The 26784-nt window shown below is 40.7% G+C and overlaps 1 protein-coding gene across 3 annotated transcripts in view; it reads right to left on the reverse strand.

Annotated features, from left to right (window-relative positions):
- tmem245 (transmembrane protein 245) overlaps positions 1-26784 on the reverse strand; it is a 252025-nt gene that overhangs the window by 22099 nt on the left and 203142 nt on the right. For all 3 annotated transcript variants that reach the window (XM_018089411.2, XM_031903925.1, XM_012953820.3), the window contains 3 exons: positions 22735-22835; positions 21271-21445; positions 18508-18693 (listed from right to left, as the gene is read on the reverse strand). In XM_018089411.2, the coding sequence (XP_017944900.1) occupies positions 18508-18693; positions 21271-21445; positions 22735-22835 (462 nt within the window). The remainder of the gene's footprint in view (positions 1-18507; positions 18694-21270; positions 21446-22734; positions 22836-26784) is intronic.

The raw sequence follows: 26784 nt of genomic DNA on the forward strand, positions 1-26784 counted from the left end.
GAAATCTTTCACCCAGATGCAAACATAGGATGTTGATGAAGGTTAATATGGAATTAGTATCCACTGAAACTTCTTTTGCAGACACCTTGTCAAGAAGACTGTTAACTTTATCACTCCATTTAACCTTCTCACCAAGGTACTGCATTCGAAGTTTGTTCAATTTACCCTGTGCAAGATGATAAGCTTCCAATGGCGTCAAACCACGCTTTTGAAATGCCAGAGTTAAAGAAGCCATTTCTGATAAGACATCATTCAAAATTTCCAATGTTATATGAAATTGTTCACTCTTCAGCTTCTTATAGCAGTACTTTGATATAGGATCATTATCTTTGGATTCTTCAAAATATTTTAATAGGGGATCATAATTTCGAATAATTGCTTGAAGCGCAAAGTGCCTAGATAACCAGCGCACTTCATTCAGAGGTCTGAAAGCAATTGATTCACATTCGGAAGCATCTGCTATTTCCTGAAATTTGCATCTTTTAGTAGAAGACCGACAGAACACTGTGTACACAGTTCTCATTAAAGTTTCTACTTCTTTCATTAATTTCACTTCTTTCCATGAATCAGAAAGTCCCAAATCTTCCCGATGTGCAACACAATGTTGTTGCACTAAATGAGGAACATCTTTTCTTAGCTGTGCTGCAACACCATTTATTTTGCCCAGCATAACAGAGGCACCATCGGAAGTGAACATAACCATTTTATTCAGGTCAAGTTTATGTTTCCCATAGAATTCCCTGACTGCTGTTACTATTGATGTAGCATCGCATGCTTCCAACTGCAGCATCCCACCAAATGATGTTCTATACTCCTTTGAATTAACTGGCCGATACTTAAAGTAGAGTATTAAGTACTTGTTGACAGAAATGTCTGTACTTTCATCAACAGTTAACGTATGATACGTTGCTAATTTAATGTCAGCCATAAGATCCTCTTGCACGATACCATTTATAATTCCAAGAAATTCAAACGCATAGTTTTTGCTCCTCCAGCTTTGTGGTATACTAACATACTTTGCCATGTGCTCATTGATATCTTGAACAGAGAGCAATGAGATATTCATCTTAATGGCCAGCAGAACACTGTCGATAAGAACCTTAATTTCATCAGGACTGGAACGCTTCCGTTCATTACTAATTTGCCTGTTTTCTTTTTTGGTTGGGCTTTCAAGCAACATGTGAACCAGTCCCCCTCTTAAAGTTGGATTTTTATTTCTGAGTTTCCTAATACTGTTGGTATGAGACTTACTTGATAGATGGCGTTTCAGAAAGTCCAGTTTCCAGACATCATTCCACACTTTTCCCGTAGAGAAATCACCAGTTGCTTTGGCATCTCGACAATAACAGCAAACAACTCCGTCGTCCTCGTCATACGTAAATATTTCGCGCAGTTGAACACGCATTGTATTTCGAGATTCCGGTATCTCCGTTTCAACAACTTCTTCAAGCCATTCAGACTTAAAAGCTATTGCAGCTCTCTTGCGTTTTACACCTTTCATCGCTTGCGGTTTCGACATACCGTATATACTGGAACTGGAAACTGGAAAAACGTATTGACTGTCACTTGAGTATAAGCCTAGGGTGGGAAATGCAGCCGCCACTGCTAAGTTTCAATAATCAAATAAATAACAGATAAATATATATAGTATAGTATAGTATATTTTTATATAGCACTACTTATGTATGCAACACTGCACAGCAGAACAAATAATTAATAGAACAAACAGGTCAATAATAATATTATCCCTTCACATTTTATGATTTCTGGTATTTAATGTTGCCATGCAGCAGTTTTATTGACAGTTGCTTCATTTTAACATATTGCAATGTACACGAAAAGCAGAATGGTTGGTATGTGAATATCATGTCCCTGAGCTGAGCCACGTCAGGGTTCAGGTCACAGATTTGGAAGGCAGAAGCTTTACTGTACTAAGCATTAGGTTGTGGAATGTGATGTTAGTTATTCAAAGTGTGTTTATTGTTAACTGCAGAAACATAGCAATTATTCATTGGCTGTACAGAGATACATCACAAACACTTTGATTTCATACTTTGAAGTGTATATACCTAATCATGATTTATATGTGATGTCATAGGGGGTCATTTGGTACCAATTTTTACTATATAGGGATTGGGACACTTAAGTTTGTTTCCTGCAAAGAAAACGTCTGGCAACTTTGGAAATCAAACCGCCTATCATGCCTAAAGTTATTAATCCCCCATTGATTTGTTTGCTGCTGAGCCAGCACTACCAAAGCAGAATCTCCATGTTAGCTGGGATGGCAGTGTAGGGACCTGCTGCAAATTTCTTAAGTGTTGGGCAGGGCACAAAGTGCAAAAAAAACATGGTGGACTGGGCCCAGTTTCTTGCACTTTGCAGTGTAGTAAATCACCCCTACTTCCATCATACAGTACCACAACATTTTCACCTAGTTTTGCACTTTGTGAGCAAGTTGAGAACATAAATTGTGCTCCTACAATAATGTTATTAATGATCAAGACTCTGGGACTCCCAGTTACACTGTGTAACTGTGCTGTACATACTTGTATACACCTACCTGACGTGCCATCCAGCACTTCCCACAGCGCAATGCCTTTGGAAATAACTCAGACGTCTCCTCGGTCTCCCACCCTCGTTACCCCGGCAACAGGTACTTCTGGCTCCTGTCAGGTGCTGAACGTGCTCCTTGCGCGCACCCCCCCAGACGTCCGTGCGTGGGCAAGTACGTGCGTAGGTACGCACGGACACTCTACACATTGCAACGGACCCTGTTGCCGGGGTAACGAGGGCGGGAGACCGAGGAGACGTCTGAGTTATTTCCAAAGGCAAAAATCATTAATTTTTGTGCGCGCTATTTTAATTTGTGTGCGCGGGTTCGGAAAGTAGTGTGCGCGCGCACACGCGCACAGCTTAGAGGGAACAGTGCTCCTCATTCCAGGAAGTTTCCGCCATAAGGGTTCTAAAGTCTATGGCATACTCACTGGCACCGAGACTGCCCTGGCGGATTTGCAGCAGGCGTGAAGAGGCAGTAGCGACCCGACCAGGGGCATCAAAGATGGTTCTGAACATCCGTAGAAATTCCTTCACATCAAATGTCAGGGGCGACTGACACTCCCAGAGAGAAGTTGCCCATTCCAGCGGTTTGCCCTCCAGACGAGACATAACGTAGCCTACCTTCGCTCGCTCACAGGAGAATTGGGAAGGTTGGAACTCAAATTGAATCTGGCATTGAGTCACGAATCCCTTGCAGGCCTGAGGATTGCCACTGTAGCGGGGAGGAGGAGGTATTCGTGGCTCACGAGCTGGCGACATCGCTGGCAGAGGAACCACCACAGCAGGAGGAATTTCCGCGACAGCGGGAGTAGCGGGCAAACGGGACAAAATGGAATCAAGTACTTGCCCAATTCTGACTTGCTGGGATTCATATGCCTCCATACGGGACGCCAGCCCGCGAAGGGCTCTTCCGACGTCCGGTACCGCTTCCTCGGGATCCATGGCCCGAGTATAATGTCAGCGGGGGCCTCCGGCACCCACGGGAAGGGTGAAGTCAGGATCAAGGAGGAAGGCCGCTTCCAGCGAGTCCGAGCGAAGTACAGATGCAGGATAATCCAATAGAGAGGTCAGGTTCAGGCAAAGGTCACTTGAGGCAGGCAGCAAGGTTCAAGGTCAGGAACAGGCAATAAAACAGCAACAGGAAGGCAGATGAGACAATTAGAGACCCAGGAACACAATAGGTAAATTGAGCTATACTCGGGCATTGAACCTGGGTCTCTGGCGTCCTTTTAAGTTTGAATTTGGCGCCATAGCGCGTGACGTCATCGCGCCGGCGTCCTTGCGCCCACGTGGAGTCCTGGGCGCCGCCATCTTGGATTCGCCGCGCCGAGAAGGAAGACGCCGCCGCACACCGGGAGCAGGTAGGGAGCGCTTCGTGACAGGTTGTTGCTGATGTACTATATATGAAATATTTAAAACATTTGGCAAGGTTAATGGAATGACTTGTAATAAGTGTTTGTTGCTACCATCAAATAATTAAAACTTTCAAAGTTATAAACATAACATATCATATAAACCATGAGAAATAGAGAAGAAAAATATGAAAAGGAAATGTGGGTCAATGTCACCAGTTCAAAGAAAAACTTTAGCAGTGCCTGAGGAAAAATTGGTCTCAGGTCGGTCGAAGTTGCAGAAACTGTCAATCCTTTTATTGTGTCGGACCTGTGGTTGGGACAGGGAAGGCTCGGGTGTGAGTAAAGGGCATCCTCAGTGGCATTCGAGCCACTGGTAGAATTTATAATCCAGTGGATTAAAAAAAAAAAAAAGATATTGCAAATGTGAGTGGTTAATTTTGTAAGTTTAGACAATGGTTTACTCTTGTTGACTAGACAAGAGAGATGTGATGGGCCCTCCATTGTATCTGTAATTGTGTAGAGGACTCCAGCAATATTTGAGTCCCACTTGTTGTAAGCGTTGAGTGACTGGGCACAGGTCTCTGCGTTTCTGCAGAGTTGGTGGTGCAATATATGGAAAAAGTTGTATGGGGTTCCCATCTAAATCCACTGCTTCATGGGTTCTGGCGGGTCATAACAGCTCTTGTTTAGATATCAGAATAGTCCATCTTTGGACTCCAATAGTTCTAATGTGTAGCACCGGCTCCTTCTGCAAGTTTATAATCAGTCACAATCCATAGAGATGCCTGCTTACACACCAATATTACTAATATAACTGTGTAGCACTGGCCCCTTCAGAAAGCTCATAATCAGGCACGATCCAGTGAGATGCCTGCTTACACACTAATATTACTAAAAAATATATATTTGTTGGTTCAAGAATATAATTTAGGGTTGGGGGTTCCATAGCTTTCCAAGTTAGCAAAATTGCCTTTTTAGCGTAGTATTGTAACTGTTGGATGCAGAGTCTGTCATGAGGACAGGACCAGTCTATCGGTATGTCCCAGGAGACAAAGCAGTGGCGTCTATATGGTAGGCAGTCCCAGAGACGTTTCCATATAAAAGTATTTAAGTCCAGAATTGTTGAATTTTAGAGAAGTCCCAAAACACATGAAAATAGTTACCTTGATCAAGATCAATTTTGTACAAACATCTGGGTACCCACTATAGGTCTGGCACAGACCTAGAGTGTGGAGTCAGATACACTCTATTTAAGAACTTAATGTGAATATATTGGTCTTTCATTGAAATATTTCCTCAAATATATCTTTCTAGGTCTCCTCATCTATTTAAAGGAGAAAGCAAGGCAAAGTCACTTGGGGGTGCCAAAATGTTAGGTACCCCCAAGTGACTTTAATCACCTACCTTTTACCCCGGGCTGGTGCCTTGCTCAGAGAGAACAGTACCAGCCCGGGGTAGCAGCTATCGCTTCCTCCTTCCTGGTTCCCTGCGCGCGCATGCGCAGTAGAGTGAAAAGCCGAACTTTAACAGAAAAGTCGGCTTTTCACTGTACCGCGCATGCGCCGACCGCTGGCATTTTCGGAAAGGGAAGCAGGAAGCGCTGCGCTCCAGGTACCCCGGGCTGGTGCTGTTTTCTCCGTACAGGGGCACCAACCAGTATGAGGTAAGCGATGGGGGTGCCTAACATTTTGTCACCCCCAAGTGACTTTGCCTTTCCTTCTCTTTAAGGATGGTCCTGAGCCCATTTACAGCAAATGTGTTTAATAGAATCAAAGCTCTCCTGCAGTAGGATTGTGTAAAACCAACTGAGAGATTTGAAAAGCTCTGGTCCGCGAATATAACACTCAAGAATTTCTTTGATTCTTTGATACAAGGAATTGGGCCTTAAATGCATGCCTTAATTGAAGGTATATAAATAGCATGTGATTGTGTAACTCAAATTTCTGCCTGAGTTGTGCAAACTGCTTGAGTTCACCAGCTGTAATCCTTAAGACATTTGATCCCTGCAGTGGCCCAGGGACTGACTTCTGGTAGGGTCATTGTCACAATTGGTATACCAAAACTCAGAACAGACTCCAAGGGTCCGGTCTCGGCTCACGCTTCTGCCTATAAAAGCCGCCTTTCACATCGGGAGGAGCCCTTCGCTACTCGGATGCCACTTATTGCCACAGGACTTATTGTGAGAGACCCAAGGAGAGAGTTCTGAGCAAGCAAGGGAACCAATCGTGTGGCAGGAAGGCGGGGAAAACTTCAAAGTAGTCAAGACAGGCCGGGGTCAGCAACGATCGGGCAGCGCAGCACAGAGTCAGGATCCAAGAGAATAGTCAGTCAGGCAATGGTCAGTCCAGGCAGCAGGCAAGAAGGGTCAGAAACAGGCAAGATCAATACAGGCAGCAAACAAGAGAGGTCAGGTACAGGCTAAGGTCAAACACGGCAGGAACAACAAGAAAATAACACCCATGAACTCACAGGAGGAAGAACCTATGTTGGGCAAGGATTACAAGGAACAAGCGCCTTAAATATTCGAATTTGGCGCCATAATGACGTCACACACGCGTGCTGAACAGAGACGCAAGTGCGCATGCGCGTTAAAAGGCAGCGTTCCCGCAATGGAGGAGCCCGCCACCCCACTAGACCACCAGGTACCTTTACATTACCCCCCCTCCAGAGGGGGCCACCGGACCCCTAGCATGGAACTGCCGTACAAGACGATCTGCCAGAATATCAGAAGCTGGAACGCAAGACCTCTCTTTGGGGCCATAACCCTTCCAATGCACCAGGTATTGTAGCTTACCCCTAGAGAGGTGGGAGTCCACTAGCCTTTGAATCACATATTCGGATTGCCCTTCAATAGAAACGGGAGGAGGAGGAGATCTCTGCCGAACCACTTGTAGGATTATAATTATTAGTGACAATATTAACATTAATATGAAATATTAATATTAGCCTATAATAATATAACCATAGGTTCTAAAAAGGGAGGTTTGGCAAAGAAAGACAATCAAATCACTGTACTCATTAAAATATAATTTATGCACAAATCAAAACACACTAATACAATTAATGAAAAGAATGAAAAATATTACACACCCTTACAAAAGGGAAAAGGTGTAAAAACAATTCTATACCAAAATAATAATCACAGATTGTAAACCGTAAATACCCCAAAACAACCACCAAAACAAACCTAGATTATAATCACTAACGAAGGCAAACTAACTTACAGTCTTCAACAAACAAATATAATCAAAATAGTACAAACAGTAAAATCCTAATACATAAATACAATACAAAATACTAAAACCATCAGAGACAAAAAGACAGGAGAATATTTACCAATCCTGGGACAGGAGTCTCGCGAGTCTTTTTCGGCGATTTCCTGAAATCGCCCCGCCGCGTCTGCCATCCCGCCGGCGACTTACATGTTACATGTTCGCCGGTGGGATGGCAGGGGTAGGCAACTCGGGGAGATTAGTCGCCCGCGAACAGGGAGTTTTGCCGCGGGCGACTAATCTCTCCGTGTGCCAGAGCCCTAAGAGACTCCAGTTGTTATCAGTGTTTTTGGCAACTCTCTGCCCAAACAGGTCTTATTCATCTGTCTCCTGGTCAGTGATGTTATATTTTAACCTAGATTATTAAATATATACAAAGTCATTTTTATGATGGCTTACAAATGATGGCTTATTTCTTACACACTCTAGCAGATTTTAACAAAGAAACATGAAAGGAATTAGAAATTTTGAGTTCGGGAGGAAGTTCTAATCGGACTGTGTTGGGGTTTATGACTTCAGATATCGAATAAGGACCAATAAATTTGGGTGCAAACTTGGAAGAGGGAACCTTCAAAGGAACATTCTTAGGGCTCTGGCACACGGGGAGATTAGTCGCCCGCGACAAAACTCCCTGTTCGCCTCCACCTGCCATCCCACCGGCGACTTACATTTTCACTGGTGGGATGGCGGGTGAAGGCAACTCAAGGAGATTAGTCACCCGCGAACAGGGAGTTTTGTCGCGGGCGACTAATCTCCCCGTGTGCCAGAGCCCTTAGAAGAAAGCCAAACCCTTTCACCAACCTGATAACTGGGTGATGCTTTGTGACGCTTATCAAAGGCTTTCTTCTGAACAGCTACTGCAGTAGACAATGCACTATGAACCTTTTGCCAAATGATAGAGAAATTATCAACTATAGAATTGACAGCAGGTACATCAGAAGAAACAGTGGGAAAAAGAAAAAACTCTGGGATGAAAACTAAAAACAACAAAAAACGGAGACTCCCCAGTGGATGAGTGAGTGGAATTATTGAAAGCAAACTCAGCCCACGGATGGAAATCAGCCCAAAGAGATTAATTACTAGAAACATAACATCTAAGGTAATGCTCTAGAGACTGGTTTGTCCTCTCCATCTGCCCATTGGTCTGAGGATGATAAGCCGAGGAGAAGGACAACTCAGTACCCATCAGCAAACAGAAAGCCCGCCCAAACCTAGAAACGAACTGGACCCCCCTATTGGAGACTATATTGAGTTTCCACCGCCCAACGGTGGAATTCTGTACAATAAATCCTCAACCCTTCGTTTACCTTGCCTGAGATTACGAATAGTGGAGTCAGCAGAGGCAGAACAATCCAGATAGTCATAGATTATCGCCATAGCCTTAAAAAAAGAATCAAGGGATGTACTGGCTGGGTCAGAGGGAGGTAAGGTAAATGCCCAGAGCTGTGGATCCCCAAGCAGGAGGGTCATCACCAAATTAACTTTCAGCTCCTCGGTGGGAAAGGAACAAGGGAGGAAGCTAAAATACAATTTACATGCCTCCTGCATAAGCGAACACGCATGTGCATTAAAAGGCAGCGTGCTGTGCGCACGGCTAAGAAGAGACGGCGGGCATCCCCGCAATGGGTAGGTACCAGGTACCTTTACAGTCATAAAATGTGCCAGAGTGAATTATTTGCTATGTAAACAATGTAACTTAAATAAAAAGTACAAAATAAATATCATGACAGAATCCCTTTAAGCTCTACCAAAGATGGTGTATACATAATGAAACTACCATTAATAAAAACAAGACACTTCCCAGTCAAACCTAAGTCCCTCTGGTACTATAGTTTTTAGGGTATAGATCCAGATGACCTCTCCAGACATCTCCTCCTCTGGGTCCCAATGTTTGTTCTATACCCTCAAAACAAACATTATTAAAGTCTTTTAGACTCAATTAGACATTACAATATATTTTTAATTATAGTTGAAACATGTTGAGTTTTCTTTTCACTCGTCTTTAAATTAACAGTGAAAAAGGAAGGTAATATAAACGTTTTAAACATTTTCTGATAATTCTTTGGGTTCTCCCCACATACTGCATGCCACATTTGCAAGCAGCCAGATGAATTATGTTCCCGGTATCACAGTTAATATACCCTTTACTTCTATATGTAGCATAGGTAACATTACTTTTAAAGGTATTGCCTACACATATATGTTTGCATCCTTTATTTTTTTTAAAATTATTTTTAACTATTATTTTTAACGTTAACTTGTGCAATAATAATAATAGTAGTCAATTTACAGTTTACCAGTGATATTGGACATATGAGATTGATTTCTTAGATATTAGTTTAAAGGGTATGGATTGTGGCAACATGTGTGATCTATATTATAAGCATATCTCCAGCAATTCCATTTTAAGAGCTGAAAGTGGCCATCCAAGGTTTGTACAGGGGGGGGGGGCATCCTGGCAGGGCAATTTCTGCGCTTATGGTGTGCATATGTACCACTTGGGATACCTTTCAGGATTGGGCTATGGAATTATGGCATAGATTGGTAAACAGAGACTCTGGCGAACGTAGGTACAACATTCTTCTAGGAAAGGTTCTTACCTGGCAAGAATGTAGTACCTATGTTCTTTGCAGTAAAGGCTCTCTCGATGCACTAGTGCTTTTGCCGCTAGTGCGGAGTCAGATGTGCCCCAAATCCCCTCATCAATGAGCAAAGGGGGCTGCCAAATTGCTCCTGCGATATGATTGGAGGGTCACTTCTAACAGACTTCTAGATGCGATTGCACATGCATCTACTGTTAATAGTTACATAGTTACATACAGGTCCTTTTCAAAAAATTAGCATATTGTGATAAAGTTCATTATTTTCTGTAATGTACTGATAAACATTAGACTTTCATATATTTTAGATTCATTACACACAACTGAAGTAGTTCAAGCCTTTTCTTGTTTTAATATTGATGATTGTGGCATACAGCTCATGAAAACCCAAAATTCCTATCTCAAAAAATTAGCATATTTCATCCGCCCAATAAAAGAAAAGTGTTTTTAATACAAAAAAAGTCAACCTTCAAATAATTATGTTCAGTTATGCACTCAATACTTGGTCGGGAATCCTTTTGCAGAAATGACTGCTTCAATGTGGCGTGGCATGGAGGCAATCAGCCTGTGGCACTGCTCAGGTGTTATGGAGGCCCAGGATGCTTCAATAGCGGCCTTAAGCTCATCCAGAGTGTTGGGTCTTGTGTCTCTCAACTTTCTCTTCACAATATCCCACAGATTCTCTATGGGGTTCAGGTCAGGAGAGTTGGCAGGCCAATTGAGCACAGTAATACCATGGTCAGTAAACCATTTACCAGTGGTTTTGGCACTGTGAGCAGGTGCCAGGTCATGCTGAAAAATGAAATCTTCATCTCCATAAAGCTTTTCAGCAGATGGAAGCATGAAGTGCTCCAAAATCTCCTGATAGCTAGCTGCATTGACCCTGCCCTTGATAAAACACAGTGGACCAACACCAGCAGCTGACATGGCACCCCAGACCATCACTGACTGTGGGTACTTGACACTGGACTTCAGGCATTTTGGCATTTCCCTCTCCCCAGTCTTCCTCCAGACTCTGGCACCTTGATTTCCGAATGACATACTTTGGACCACTGAGCAACAGTTCAGTGCTGCTTCTCTGTAGCCCAGGTCAGGCGCTTCTGCCGCTGTTTCTGGTTCAAAAGTGGCTTGACCTGGGGAATGCAGCACCTGTAGCCCATTTCCTGCACGCCCCTGTACACGGTGGCTCTGGATGTTTCTACTCCAGACTCAGTCCACTGCTTCCGCAGGTCCCCCAAGGTCAGGAATCGGTCCTTCTCCACAATCTTCCTCAGGGCCCAGTCACCTCTTCTCGTTGTGCAGCGTTTTCTGCCACACTTTTTCCTTCCCACAGACTTCCCACTGAGGTGCCTTGATACAGCACTCTGGGAACAGCCTATTTGTTCAGAAATTTCTTTTTGTGTCTTACCCTCTTGCTTGAGGGTGTCAATGATGGCCTTCTGGACAGCAGTCAGGTCGGCAGTCTTAAGGTGGCCATACACGCACCGATATTATCGTACGAAACCTCGTTTCGTACGATAATCGGTGCGTGTATGGCATGTCGGCGAGTCGACCGATATCGCAGGAAGCTGCCGATATCGGACGACTCGCCGATCGGACAAGTTTGAAAATTTTGATCGGGCGCCATAGAAGGCGCCTGACCAAAATTCTCCCTTCAGAGCTGAATCGGCAGAAGGAGGTAGAAATCCTATTGTTTCTACCTCCTTACCTGCCGATTCAGCCCTGAATGGTGTGTGGTGGATCTTACGATGTTTCGTGCGACCGATGGTTGTACGAAACATCGTCGGATCGCCACGTGTATGGCCACCTTTACCCATGATTGCGGTTTTGAGTAATGAACCAGGCTGGGAGTTTTTAAAAGCCTCAGGAATCTTTTGCAGGTTTTTAGAGTTAATTTGTTGATTCAGATGATTAGGTTAATAGCTCGTTTAGAGAACCTTTTCATGATATGCTAATTTTTTGAGATAGGAATTTTGGGTTTTCATGAGCTGTATGCCACAATCATCAATATTAAAACAAGAAAAGGCTTGAACTACTTCAGTTGTGTGTAATGAATCTAAAATATATGAAAGTCTAATGTTTATCAGTACATTACAGAAAATAATGAACTTTATCACAATATGCTAATTTTTTGAAAAGGACCTGTAGTTACATAGGGTTGAAAAAAGACCATTGTCCATCAAGTTCAACCCATCCGAGTAAACCCAGCACACAACCTATACTAACCAATCTATACACTCACATACATAACTATATATATAATGCTTCCTCCTCCAGCCCCCCCAGCGCTCATAGCACTTCCTGCTGTGAAGACTCTGTGATCCAGGGACCCCCTTTGCTGCCAAGTACCCTCCAGCTCACAAAAACTGTAAGTGATTTTTTCACCTAAAGTCAAGTGAAAAAATTAGGACACCCTATTAAATATTCAGTTCTTTATTAAAAAATGTTCACATATCAATGTCAAATATTGTATTTATTTATATCTGAAATTAATTGCAGGTAAAAAAAACAAAAATTTACCTTGATTTACTCAAGGTAAACAAAAGATATCAACAAATGTGCATTCTGAGGAAAAGGTTAGGACACCGTACCCCCTAATAGCTAATACCTTCTTTGGCTGAAATAACTGCAGTGAGATGCTTCTTGTAGCCATCTACCACTCTCTGACATCAGATGTGAGATGTTTGAGGGGTTTCTTGCATGTACAGCCCATTTCAAGTCACCCTGCAGCATCTCAATGGGATTAATCTTAAAGGAGAACGAAAGGCTAATAAAGTGTTAATTTCAAGCTGCAGGCATACCTTTAGTTCTCTCAATAGTGCCCTTAAGTCTCCCCATATTTCTCCCGTTCAGATGATTAGAAGCCTCATAGGAAAAAAAATGCTGAGCTCTGAAAAGCAAGTTCCGATAATGCCTCGCTCCTGCACCAAGACCTAGACCTGTGTACATGCTCAGTTAGTTAGACTATGAGGAAGCTTCCTGCTGATTGGCTCAGATCCACATTCCTAAGGGGGGGGAGTGAGTTCTTCGCATTCTTGAGGAAGGGGGGAGTAGGAGAGGGAAGAGAGGAGAGAGCTGGCTTTCTCTGGCACAGGAAAACAAAGACAACAAATTTTTTGACAGAGGACTCAGTGAAGCATCTGTGAGTGATTATGGCTGTATTTACACAGACCTTTCTGATAAAGCTTACTTAAATTTATTCTTTCCTTCTCCTTTAAGATTTGGACTTTAACTTGGCCACTTAGTTCTTAGTTTTCAGCCAGTCCTTGGTGAATTTAGCAAAGGTAAACCTCCCATGCAAGTTAAAGTTGTGCAGTCTCTTTCGGATTGTAGAGGCATGCACTTTTACATAAACAGTAGCAAGAGCCTGCTGTAGGTCCCATAATGAGATTTTAGGGTTTTTAGAGACTTCTTTAGCATCTTGCAGTCTGTTCTCAGGGTGAACTTGCTTGGTCGGCCAGACCTGGGTATGTTGGCAGTTGTTTTGAAAGTCCTCCACTTATAGACTATTTTCTGAACAGTGGAACAGCTGATTTTAATTCTTTTTTTTAGCTCTTTTTAAATCCCCTACCAGATTTATAAGCTGCTCCAATCTTCTTTCTGAAGGCCTCAGACAGCTCTTTTGATCTCACCATGGTGTTCACTCTCACCTCAACAGTCAGGAGCACACCAGACTAAATGTCTGAGGTTTAAATAGGGTAAACCTTCTTTTAAAATGCTGAGTAACAATGCTCTAATCATGGTGGTGTGAAGGTGTTCTAATTTATTCCTCACCAAAAATTGTTTTTTTGTAGAATTACATTTTAAACAATATTTTGAAAAGTCTTTTCTTCGGTTTTAATTGTTTAGTTATTTTACTTGAATTTTCCAGTATTGTTAAAATTGAACTTAAATATCCATATGTCCAAGCATGTTACAAAAACGCACAGGTATTCATCGGGTGTCCCAATTTTTTCACATGACTGTATATACACATACATTTACACACACAATACACATATGTTTTTTTAGTTCTTTATTTTATCATTTTGTCTTTTGTTTTCCCTATTTATTTCACAGCATGACTATTGAGTCAAGTATTCTGACCACACTGTCATATCAGTTATTTTGTTTGTTATTTCATTCATTTGCCCAATTGTATTTGATCTTTGTGTTTTTATTGCAGTTTTATGCTTGTATTATTGCTTGTTACATTTTATTAAGCATAGCTTTGCTGTTTGGTAGTTTTGTGCAGAAAGATGTCTTTACCTATTTTGAATTTGTCAGAATGTGTACTTTCCAAAAATATATGGTTTTCTGGGGGTCTTTGTACAGTTTGGGGGCCTTACAGCACATAATACCATGGTAACCACGCCCACCGAAGCGCTTCAGCGCTTAGTACGAGCCTCTGTATTCTGTATTATCGGTAAGGGGAGGAAAGGAAAGCCGTGTATTCCCCGCACTGTGCACATTTTCCCGAGCGGGGAATACACGGCTTTCCTTTCCGATAATACAGAATACGGAGGCTCGTACTAAGCGCTGAAGCGCTTCGGTGGGTGTGGTTACCATGGTAACCCGCATACATTGAATCCCTGAAGTGGACACACTAACGGCCTGATCACTTTGACGAAGGACTCGGCACTCTGATGTGACTAATAATTTATGGGCACTCAGCACAATCTGGTCCCAGATTGGACCTATAACTAGGTCCTAAAGTTGACACCAATTGAGACTCGCTGGGTGCGCTGATAGGATTCGCTCAATGCTTCATTCGATGAGGGAGTGGGAGTTGCAGTTCAGCCATAGCAGGTGGTGACTTTGTTTCTTTTGTTTTTTCTGTTTATTCTTTCCACTGAATCTTTATTATGGTATATATGATCTAATCTGCTCTGTCTACTTTTCTTCTGGATGTTTTTTTTATGTTTTTTATGTTTCTTTTGCACATAGTGGGTGGGGAATCACTAATTGCACAGTCTATGACGTCATCAGCTGGATTTTGGCGCCAGTTTGGGTTTATGAGTGGGTTTGCTGTAATGTTTGTTCACTTTGAGAAAGTGAGTCAGCCGAAACGTTAGTTTGACACAATAAATTTTTCTTTATTTTTCATTAAGACCCTGTGAGTGCGGCATCTATTTATTTTTTATATATATTTTCAGAAATGCCATAAAATCCGCTAATTTTAGGAAATCTTTGTTGTTTGGTAATTTGGAGTAGAAAGAAATATTTACCCATTTTGGATTTGTCTGCTTGTGTACTTTCTAAAAATATATGGTTTGCAGGGGGTCGCCTTACTTTTTTGCAGCTTTTACCATACATAAAACTGGCCGTGTGTTTATGTATTATGAATGTATGCCATTAAATTAGTATTCCAAGTATATTTTGGGGTCTCTAAATGTAATGACAGCAGACGTAACTCCTATTGGCTCTCCCTTATCGCATACTCATAGCTTAAAAAACTGCCCCTGTCGCAAACCCCAACCTAAAATTGAAAAGCAGCGCAGCTGCGTACCTGGGGGCCATTTTCTGTTCAATTGTAGAAGCTTTGGGTCTCATCGCCAACACGGACCCTGATTGACCATGCACAGTTGGGGAAATCAGCTTCAACTGCGCATGCTCAAGCAGGGTCCATTTTGGCGGTGAGACCCTAAGCTTCTACGACTGAACAGAAAATGGTGCCCAGTTACACGGCTGTGCTGCTCTGCATTTTTAGGTTGGGATTTGTGACAGGGGCAGTTTTTTAAGTTACAGATTATGCGATAAGGGAGAGGTTAGGGGGTTGAGGCAGGGCAATTAAGGGGGCTTTTATAGCTGGTGGGTATAGTTCTACTAAGGATGTATATATTTTGTGTTACTTGGGGTGTATGGATTAATTAATGTGAGAAATACTGTGTATATAAGAGTCACTTTCACTTTTAAATATTCAAGAGTAGGCCCACCAAGTGGGTTTCTCGTTTGGTCCTGGTCTAAAAAAATGATACACTCAACAGCATGGATTTTCAATTTATTTAAACAGCAAGAGATTTTTTTTTACCATTACTGGCAGTAAAAGTGTTGGCCTCATTTATTTATTTATGTGGCGCCAGCACATTTTTCAGCACTTTATACTAATTTATAATAAACATGGGTTTGCAGCTAGGAGTAAAAATAATCTTATAAAAATTCTTATATAATCTTATAAAAATAATCCAAAATTATTTTTTAATCATAGTAAAAAAAAAGAAGAAGCAAGAAGGGGTGGGAACCTTATTATCACGGGGGGGGGGGGGTAAGTTCGTTGATGAGAACGGGGAAAAAGCAGAAATTGTCTATACTGTACATCTGAGGAGCCAGCTAATGAAGGCTTCCCTTTTAATATGCCCAGTTCTAGTAATTTATCTACTGACGCATGGGTCACTCGGGAGGAAATTCAAAAGAGACTTGAACATGTAAAGGTAAACAAAGGTCCAGGACCGGATGGGATTCATCCCAGGGTATTAAATGAGCTGAGCGCTGTGATTGCCAAGCCTCTTCACATAATTTTTCAGGATTCGTTGAGGTCTGGCATGGTGCTGAGAAACTAGCGAATTGCTAATGTGGTGCCGTTATTTAAAAAGGGATCCTGTTCTCAGCCTGAAATCTATAGACCTGTTAGTCTGACATCAGTAGTAGGAAAGCTTTTGGAAGGGGTAATAAGGGATAGGGTACTTAAATACATGGCAAGTCACAATATTATAAGTTTGTGCCAGCATGATTTTATGCGTAACAGATCTTGCCAGACTAATTTAGTTGCCTTTTATGAGGTGGTGAGCAGGAACCTTGATGCTGGAACGGCAGTTGATATCATCTACTTGGACTTTGCTAAAGCATTTGATACACTACCTCACATAAGATTAATGATCAAATTGAGGAATTTTGGCCTAGAACATAGTATTTGTAATTGGATTGAGAACTGGCTGAAGGATAGATTACAAAGAGTGGTGGTAAATGGAACATTTTCTAATTGAACCAGTGTGGTTAGTGGAGTACCACAGGGGTCAGTCCTTGGTCCTTTACTTTTTAACTTGTTTATTAATGACCATAGAGGGCATAGAGAGTACTGTTTCTATTTTTGCTGATGACACTAAATTGTGCAAAACTATAAGTTCCATGCAGGATGCTGCCACTTTGCAGAGCGATTTGACCAAATTGGAAAACTGGACAGCAAACTGGAAAATGTTCAATGTTGACAAGTGCAAAGTAATGCACTTTGGTAGAAATAATATAAACGCGAACTATCTACTGAATGGTAGTTTGTTTATACTCTTGTATAAAAAAGGGCATTGACTCAAGGGATGAAAACATAATTTTGCCTTTTTATCGGTCCCTGGTAAGGCCTCACCTTGAGTATGCAGTGCAGTTTTGGGCTCCAGTCCTTAAAGGAAAAGTAACACAAAAAATGAACTCTAAATATATCCCTTCTACATACTTTTATTAACATATGTATCAGAAAAAAAATTGCAATATGTTATGTGGTTTTTGAATAAAATACATTACCACTGATTTATAGGGCAAAGCTTGAACGGCGATCTGGCGACTGCTTGACTTCCGGGTTAATCCGGAAGTTCATTTACCGCATTCTTTAGAGTCAGAGATTCCGTCCTGTGAGTGATTTATTGGGTTTTTCAGCGATGGTGCTGGGAGAGGGATAGGTAAAAAAGCATTTCTTTCATCCTAGATAACACTGTCTGCCTTTAGGAACGGATCGCTATCTGAGGGGGGAGAAACCCAGAAGTGTGCTGCAAAAGTAGGAAGAGAGCTTCTTCCTGAGCTACATAAGGTTAATTTTCTTAAAAACCACTTATTCTATTGAAGTATTTTTTGGATATTTTGAATGTGAAAAAATTGTGTTTGAGTTCCTTTAAGAAGGATATTAATGAGCTGGAGAGAGTACAGAGACTTGCAACTAAACTGGTAAAGGGGATGGAAGATTTAAGATATAAGGTTAGACTGTCGAAGTTAGGGTTGTTTTCTCTGGAAAAGAGGGGACATGATTACTCTGTACAAGTACATTAGAGGGGATTATAGGCAGAAAGGGGGTGTTCTTTTTTCCCATAAAAACGATCAACGCACCAGAGGCCACCCCTTTAGATTAGAGGAACGGAGCTTCCATTTGAAGCAGCGTAGGTGGTTTTTCACGGTGAGGGCAGTGAGGCTGTGGAATGCCCTTCCTATGGATGTGGTAATGGCAGATTCTGTTAATGCCTTTAAGAGGGGCCTGGAAAAGTTTTTGAACAAGCAGAATATTGTGATACTAATATCTACAGTTAGTATTAGTGGTTGTATATATAGTTTATGTATGTGAGTGTATAGATTGGTAAGTATAGGTTGTGTGTGCTGGGTTTACTTGGATGGGTTGAACTTGATGGACTATGGTCTTTTTTCAACCCTACGTAACTATGTAACTATGGGTCATACAATAAACAAGAGTTACAGAACAAAAATAAGACCAGAGAGCCTTACTTGCAAGAGCTTGCAATTTAAAGTAGCCCTTGTAACAGACATCCTTGCAGCGCCTTAACTTATGCAATGAACCTGTTATGCCTAAAAGAATGGTGGGCTGGCTGCAAGGTTATGCAGAACTTACCCCTGTAATCAGAGGGAAATTAAAAGCATTTAAGTTATTAAATTTATTAATACATTTGTGTGACTTTAAAGTAAACTGCAACATAATGGAAAACACAGAAATATGAAACAGAGAAAATAGTATGTTGAATAAAAACAACTTACCTATGTGTCTGCAGAGACGCTGTAGGAGTAGGCATTGCAGAAGTTGGACTTGATAGCATTGCACTGTAGATGTTGGAAGCAACCACAAGCACGCACAGAAGAATAGGTCCAATTATTGCTCCTTCTAGTCCCAGATAATAAGCTCCTCCAGCTACAGCTAAGCCAGTTAGATATGGATGTCCTCCACTTCATTATTCAAACAATAAACATTAGAAATGCAAAGAAATTAGTCAATATCTCATACCATTTTCATCCTAACATTTACACATAATATAACCTCTAACCTATTACTGCAGCATTTTGTGGGTAAAGAATGTCCACAGACCCCCAGCTAGTTGTGTTCTCAGCAAATTGATCATTCAGTTGGTCATGGTCATCATGTTTATTGTTCAACAATCAGATTTTTAGTTTTACTGTAATTCAATTTTGTTTATACTAAAACTCACAAACTCTAATTATAACCATATATTATTATTATTATAATAATAATAATCAAATTAAGGCACAGAATTATTAAAATGTGAGTTTAGAGCTTAAAAACTCACTCACATTCTGTTTATTCCTATGGGATTTTTTTATCAATGGGTGAAAGTTTCTTAAAATGTTTTGAAAAGCTTTTTAAAATCCCATAGGAATTAATTAAATGTATTACATTAATTAATGTAAATTAGTTTTAATGTATTAAGCTCTAAACTCAAATTTTGATTAATCTGCCCCTAAGTATTTAAGTTAAAAAAAAAACTCAAATCCAAGGTCATTAAGTTAATGGAATCTGTCCTAAGCAAAACTGAAACTATTTATGTGATTTGTTGTTTTTTTGTTTTTTTTTAGTTTGTAAACTCACAAATTCGAGGTATTCGTGTTTTTTACATAATTTTATCCAGTCGAATTTTTCATAATAAACACTCAATTTATTATGAATTGTGAGTTTATTCAAAGTAGAATAAAACCTCTAAAACAAATTCAAATTTTGATAAAAATGCTTTCAAATCAGTGCAATACTGGGTAGAAATGCATTGCTGTATGTTCCTGTAGCACTTGTGATGACTGAATTTTGTTTTTATGGTAAATTCACAACCTCCTACACAGGTAATGGGATAATTTATCCAGAAGCTCCGAAATACAGGAAGGCCATCTCCCACAGGGTTCATTTGAATCAAATAATTCAGCATTTTAAAAACATTTTTTTTTCTCTGTAATAATATTTTGGTAACTAAGCTAGATGAATCCATATTGGTGGCAAAACAATCCTATTTAATTTGTAAATGATTTTTACAATCATTAGACAAGGCATGGATATCCACATTATGGAAAGACCCCTTGTCCAGAAAACCCCAGGACCCATACCTATACAACAATTCTTAAACTTTCTAAACATTGTATCATACTGGTGTTGCTTAATCTCCTTTAAAAATCTTCACCTTCCCTAACTCTGCCCATATGCAACCATGGCTAAGGGGCTGATTTACTAATCCACGAATCCGAATGAGAAAAATTCGGAAAACGAACATTTTGCGACTTTTTGCGATTTTTTCATCGCCGTTACGACTTGCGCGAATTGTCGCGACTTTTTCGTAGCCATTACAAATTTTGTGAATTGTTGCGACTTTTTCATTGCCATTATGACTTTGGTGAATTGGCGCGACTTTTTCATTGCCATTATGACTTTGGTGAATTGTCGCGACTTTTTCATTGCCATTATAACTTTCGTGAATTGTCGCGACTTTTTCATAGCATTACGACTTTCGCGAATGTCGCAACTTTCGTGTTGCGAGCTCGAAAAAGTCGCGACAATTCCCGAAAAAGTCGCAAAGTACCGATCATTACGAAAAAAACACATTCGGACGTTCGTGGATTAGTAAATGTGCCCCTAAGAGTGCATGTTTGACAGATTATAAATGTCCTCAACTGCAGTTCTACAAACAGGAGAAATTAGGGATTGCGCCAAATCCAGGATTCTGCCTTTTTCAAAATCATGACTTTTTGTCACATAAACATGGAAGTTGGAAATTTTTACCCTGTGCACAGTGGATCCCTAGGAGAAAGTGTTTACTTTAAACAAACAGTAACATTATTTTTCCTTTGTTTCTCTATAATATTGAAAAAAAAGAAAAATGTACACTGATGCTAATTTTTCTGTTAAAAACCCAAGTTTTTTTTTTATACTTGGTGCCCAGTATATTTATGTTTTAAAGTAAGGGATGCATATATTATTATAACATTCAAGTTTAACTATGTTACAACCGAAACCCAATAATTACTAAGCATCACTTATAAAGATGTATTTTACAGATTGTTTTGTTTTTTTAATACACATATATTTTTTATTCTGTTTTGACTGTTGGAATAGAAGTTTAGTGGTCTGAATTCTTGGGATCTAGGGGTTTCCTGTACATAACAGCACCATGCCTAGTAGATTGGTCAGCCACAGAAAATCTGCGCTACTCCGGGTGACATTTCTCCTAGAAATGTGACATGTAAAAAGACTTTAAATGCAGCAATTTGACTCAAAAATGCCTTATTCTACATTTTTAAACAATAATGCCGTCACATTGCATGTGCAGTGTTTCACATGTGGTATCCACATGTTAGTGACGGAAAATACATTTTCAGGAGATATGTAGCCCATGGGTAGCACAGATTTCTAGCAAGTGACAAAGCTTAATGTGCCATTAAGGCAATTAGAAAAAAAGATTTCAACATTAAAAATATCAAATAGTACCAATATTATTGTATTGTAACAGTATTTGCAAAGACACTAACCCAGATATATCAGAATAAATTGCTGTATCCACGCAGTAGGTAGGGAGCAAATGGCACAGAAGGAGCAAAACTGCTTTACAATTTTCCCCCTGAGCAAACCAAAGATCTAGTACAGCAGGTATGGCAGCCCAGTAAGTCCCCAGGAATGGAACAGCTCCAAGAATCGCTGCTAGTGCTAAGAAAAAAAAAGGATTTGTATTTAATTAAGACAAAAGTTTCTCAAAGTTCCATATTCTTATCTATCTATTTAAATACCCAAATGCTAACTGCTTTTTATTACAAAAGAGTTGAATTCACTTTCCTTTCCCCTGAACATAATGAATTGAGCAGCAAAGACCCACACATACGTTTCCATCAACATTTATATGAGGGCATGCAGGTACTGCAGGTTGCTTAAGTAGGTCCAGCAGAAAGATGAAACTCAAATGTAAGAAAAAATTGGCGGAAGAAAAAAAAACAAAGAACTACAGATATGGGACCTGTTATCCAGAATGCTCGGAAACCTGGGGATCTGTAATTTGGATCTCTATACCTTAAATCTACTAAAACAGTGCTGTGTAATTTCTGTGGTACCGTGGTAAAGTGACACAATGATAGCACTTCTCCTACAGTCTGTCTGAGGTGTGAACAATGTGGGCATTTACAGTCTGAGCCTGAGTTGTAAAACAAAGCAGGGGATTACAGGTGTAGACAATACAGAGGTTTAGTCTGTGCAGGGGCCAGTTAATCACAGTACTGATACAATATAAAGAAGAAGTAAACCTTTTTTTATCTTTAAAATTACTCTAAACAACCCCCAGCATAACATACCTTAGTCCCTGCATTCAGACTGATCTGGTTTTTTAATTATAAGTTGAAATCTCCAGCTCCTTTCCTCTACTTTCTGGTACAGTGTGAAGCCCCATCCCCGCTTAGCTCTCCTTAGCTGCTGTGAACACTGTCTCCTGCTTCTCTGTGCATGCCCAGAAAGCTCTCCACTTTAACTCAAAGAGATTAAGAGAGCTCAACAGGAAGAGGGGGCGGGTCTATATGCTATATCAGGAAATAGAGGAAAGGAGCTGGAGAATTTAACTTATAAGTCAGAAACCAGATCAGACTGAATGTAGGGACTAAGGTATGTTATGCTGGGGGTTGTTTAGAGTAATTTTAAAGATAGAAAAAAGGTCTTGGGGGGGCTGCTAGCCAGTTGGACAGCAACACAATAGTATTGTTTTGCCTTCAGTAAGGAAATATTTTAAAACATTTGAATTGTCTGATTCAAATGGAGTCTATGGGAGATGGCCTTCTCTAAATTTGGAACTTTATGAATAACAGGTTTCTGGATAACAGATTCCATACTTGTACAAGGAAAGAAATTGTGAGTGCTAGGAAGTGATTTTGCAGCACTTCAGGGAGTAAAAACCTTGTGGAATAAAACACATACCCATGCACAATTTCAAATACTGAATCCCAGAAACATCTTACCAGAAGGTATAAAGACAATGTTTATTCCAAAGATGGTGTGAGTCAGCCAAGTATATAATCCATAGAAGCATGCCATTTTTAGAGAAGCGTCAAACACACCCCTAAAAAAAAAAAAATCTTAAAATCATTTTAAATGCACCTGCATACCCACTACCTGCTATTGGATAGGATATGTATGCACACAAGAGGTACGTAATTTATACAGCAGTTCTCAGACCTATGTGGAATTCAGGTTTTTTTGTGGCACTACTGTCATGCATTTAGAATCTCATAAACATAAACATGGTTGATTGCAAAGATGTTTAAAACTTGCAATAAGATAGTTATAAGAAGGAAGGGGGTGCGTGGCTGACTGGGCTTCTGGGCAGCAGCACTTTCAAGGCACTCCTGGGGTGCCCAGCCTAATCCTCCTCCACCCAAGCCCCTCAACCTGCCTATTAGCTCCAGAAGCTACTGTAATAGCTAGGGGAACAACCCGCTGCCATTCTCTGCTGAAATTGGCCTCTTCTGGGCCGCTGACACCTGCGATCATGGTGAACAGAGGACTCGAGTAATCACAGATCCAGACACGGCAGCAATGGAGGTGCGAGCGACGCCAGATTGCCCTGCAACAACCCAAATGGCCTGGCAGGGTACTCTTTGGAAGACCAAAAAGGGGGTGTTACCTGGACCCCGGGACCCCCTTTTTGTAGAACACTGCAGAAAGCACCATTAACCCTTTGGTTACTGCCTCCAGTTAAGTGTAGGATTTCTGCATAGAGACAAGTTTATGCTCCTGAATATTATTACTACACAAAGTGTAAATGAACTGAGCCTGATTTAACCCTTTTTTAGAGCTGATTAAGCTATACAGTTTAATATACAGTTTAGGCACGCTGTACAGTTGATCTAAATCTCTGTGGACTATTGTATCTTCTGGTGGCCCCCTGGCCCATAACTATCTGCTCCACCTTGCAGAAATTCTAATAGTGCATTAATAACACATATAACTCTGCCATATGTGAATATGGAAAAAAAAACCATGCATTCAGAGTTTGACTCCAACCCAGTAGGATCTTAAATGGTGGCACCGGGATGGAGCCATATAACTCGGGCCAAGTTCAGTTTCTCTGCTCCTGGAAAAAGTTTGCTTTCAAAATGTATTCTTTTTTTTTTTTTTTAAACTTATTGGGTGGACTCGAAGTTGGTACATCAGAATTAGTACAGCACCCTTACACGACTATACGTTATTTTTTGGCTCAATTGCCTGTGTTTGATTTTACCTGTTCCCCTATTGGGCTATACTCTGTTTTGGGAAAATGTGTCTCCAGGTTGGGTGGAGGATCTATCTTCTTCTTCTGTCTTCTTTCATCTTCTTTGTTGAGGCAAGGACAAACAGTTGGTAACCCATGCTTACTAAATGCATTTCCATTACTTGGGGTGAGATCTCTTTGTGTATTATAAGATCCAGCTTTTATGAATGGCTCAACACGTCCTAAAAGTGCTATCCTGGAATGTGCGTGGGATTAATGACAAGGTTTAACGGTCCATGGTACTAGACACTGCTCAAAAATCAGGGCCAGATCTTATACTTATGCAGGAGACCCACTTATTCGGGCCGTTCATCGCAAACAGGCTTCTGTAGTTTACCATGCTGATTTTTCTACTTACTCCAGGGGTATCGCCATTTTAATTTTGAAAATCACTAAACTTTCATTTTGTCTCTGACAGGGGGGGCAGGTATATAATTTTAAAAGGCCAAATTGCAGGCACTACTTATATAATTGTCAATGTCTACCTGTCCCCTCCTGCAGAAATTCAGATTTTAAATGAGATGTTGCAGAAGGCTTTAGAAAACTTTCCTATGGTTAGGGTGGGGAATTTTAACCTAGCCATAGATCCAGGTATGGATAGGCTTCACCCATGATACTAAAAAATTTGCTAACTGGGCAGAGGCAACAGGGCTTTTGGATATCTGGAGGTGGAAGCAACCCCAGCGTAAACAATATTTGTGTTATATGGTGACCTCCTCTGCTATGTCTTGCATTGATTTATGCCTGGGCTTGAGAGACATATTACCCCACGTGGCTGATGATATGCCCCTCTATTTTTATCTGTAAGTAGGTCCCCGGCAACCCTCCAGGCCACTGCCAGCAAAATGGACAGTTAACCCTAAAGTAGAGGAGCAATTTTTTCAGTTAACACAATACTGGGATGTAAACAAAGGCACTGCAGATGCCCATGTAGTCTGGGACACCAGAGAGGCCTTTATTAGGGGCATTTTGCAGCTAGGAGTAAAAATAATCCAAAAATATTTTTTAATTATGTAAATAGTAAAAAAGAATGAAGCAAGAAGGGGTGGGAACGTTATTATCACAACGGGGTCAGTTGGTTGATGAGAACAGGGAAAAAGCAGAAATTCTGAACTCTATTTTTCATCTCTCTATACATCTGACAAGCCAGCTAATGAGGGCTTCCCTTTTAATATGCCCAGTTGTAGGAAATTAGGTACTGATGCATGGGTCACTCGGGAGGAAATTCAAAAGAGGCTTGAACATGTAAAGGTAAACAAAGGTCCAGGACTGGATGGGATTCATCCCAGGGTATTAAATGAGCTTAGTGCTGTGATTCTTCACTTAATTTTTTGAGGTCTGGCATGGTGCCGAGAGACTGGCAAATTGCTAATGTGGTGCTGTTATTAAAAGTGGACCTGTCACCCAGGCATAAAAAGCTGTATAATAAAAGACAATTTCACTTTAAATTTCATTATGTACCCCAAACTCATTTTTTATTAACACATATTTAAAAAGCATATAAAAGCATTTAAAAATCCCAACTGTCAGTCATATATTGCCTGCCCCGCCTCTATGCCTTAGGCATAGAGGTGGGGCTAGCAGTTACTTTCACTTTCAATTTAGAACTTCTTAGATGTTGCTGCACTCCTCACATTCCCCCTCCCTCCTCACAATCTAATTTTGTAACCAGTGCATATACATGGTTAAGATTTTGGCAGGATGCCGAGCTTGCCTTAATAACAGTGTCCACAAAACTCCCCCACTTTTCATGAAAAACTATAGTCCTATTAGTCCGACATCAGCAGTAGGAAAGCTTTTGGAAGGTTTAATAGGGGATAGGGTACTTGAATACATTGCGGTTCACAATACTATAAGTTTGTGCCAGCATGGTTTTATGCGTAACAGATCTTGCCAGACTAATTTAGTCGCCTTTTATGAGGAGGTGAGCAGGAACCTCAATGCTGGAATGGCAGTTGATGTCATCTACTGGGACTTTGCTAAAGCGTTTGATATAGTACCTCACAGAAGGTTAATGATCAAATTGAGGAATACTGGCCTAGAACATAATATTTGTAATTAGATTTGTAACTGGCTGAAGCATAGATTACAAAGAGTAGTGGTAAATGGAACATTGTTGTTGTACTACACTAAACAGTGTTGTTAGTGTAGTACCGCAGGGTTGCAGTCCTTGGTCCTTTGCTTTTTAACTTGTTTATTAACGACCTAGAGGTGGGCATAGAGAATACTGTTTCTATTTTTGCTGACGACACTAAATTGTGCAAAACTATAAGTTCCATGCAGGATGCTGCCGCTTTGCAGAGCGATTTGACAAAATTGGAAAAATGGGCAGCAAACTGGAAAATGAGGTTCAATGTGGACAAGTGCAAAGTTATGCACTTTGGTAGAAATAATATAAATGCAAACTATCTTCTAAATGGTAGTTTGTTGGGGGTATCCTTAATGGAGAAGGATCTAGGGGTTTTGAAGTTGTCTAATTCCAGACAGTGTCATTCTGTGGCTACTAAAGTCTTGTATAAAAAAGGTATTGACTCAAGGGATGAAAACATAATTTTGCCTCTTTATAGGTCCCTGGTAAGGCCTCACCTTGAGTATGTGGTGCAGTTTTGGGCTCCAGTCCTTAAGAAGGATATTAATGAGCTGGAGAGAGTGCAGAGACGTGTAACTAAACTGGTAAAGGGGATGGAAGATTTATACGATGAGGTTAGACTGTTGAGGTTGGGGCTGTTTTATCTGGAAAAGAGGCGCTTGCGAGGGG

Source organism: Xenopus tropicalis, chromosome 6, assembly GCF_000004195.4.
Source record: "Xenopus tropicalis strain Nigerian chromosome 6, UCB_Xtro_10.0, whole genome shotgun sequence".
NCBI lineage: Eukaryota > Metazoa > Chordata > Amphibia > Anura > Pipidae > Xenopus > Xenopus tropicalis.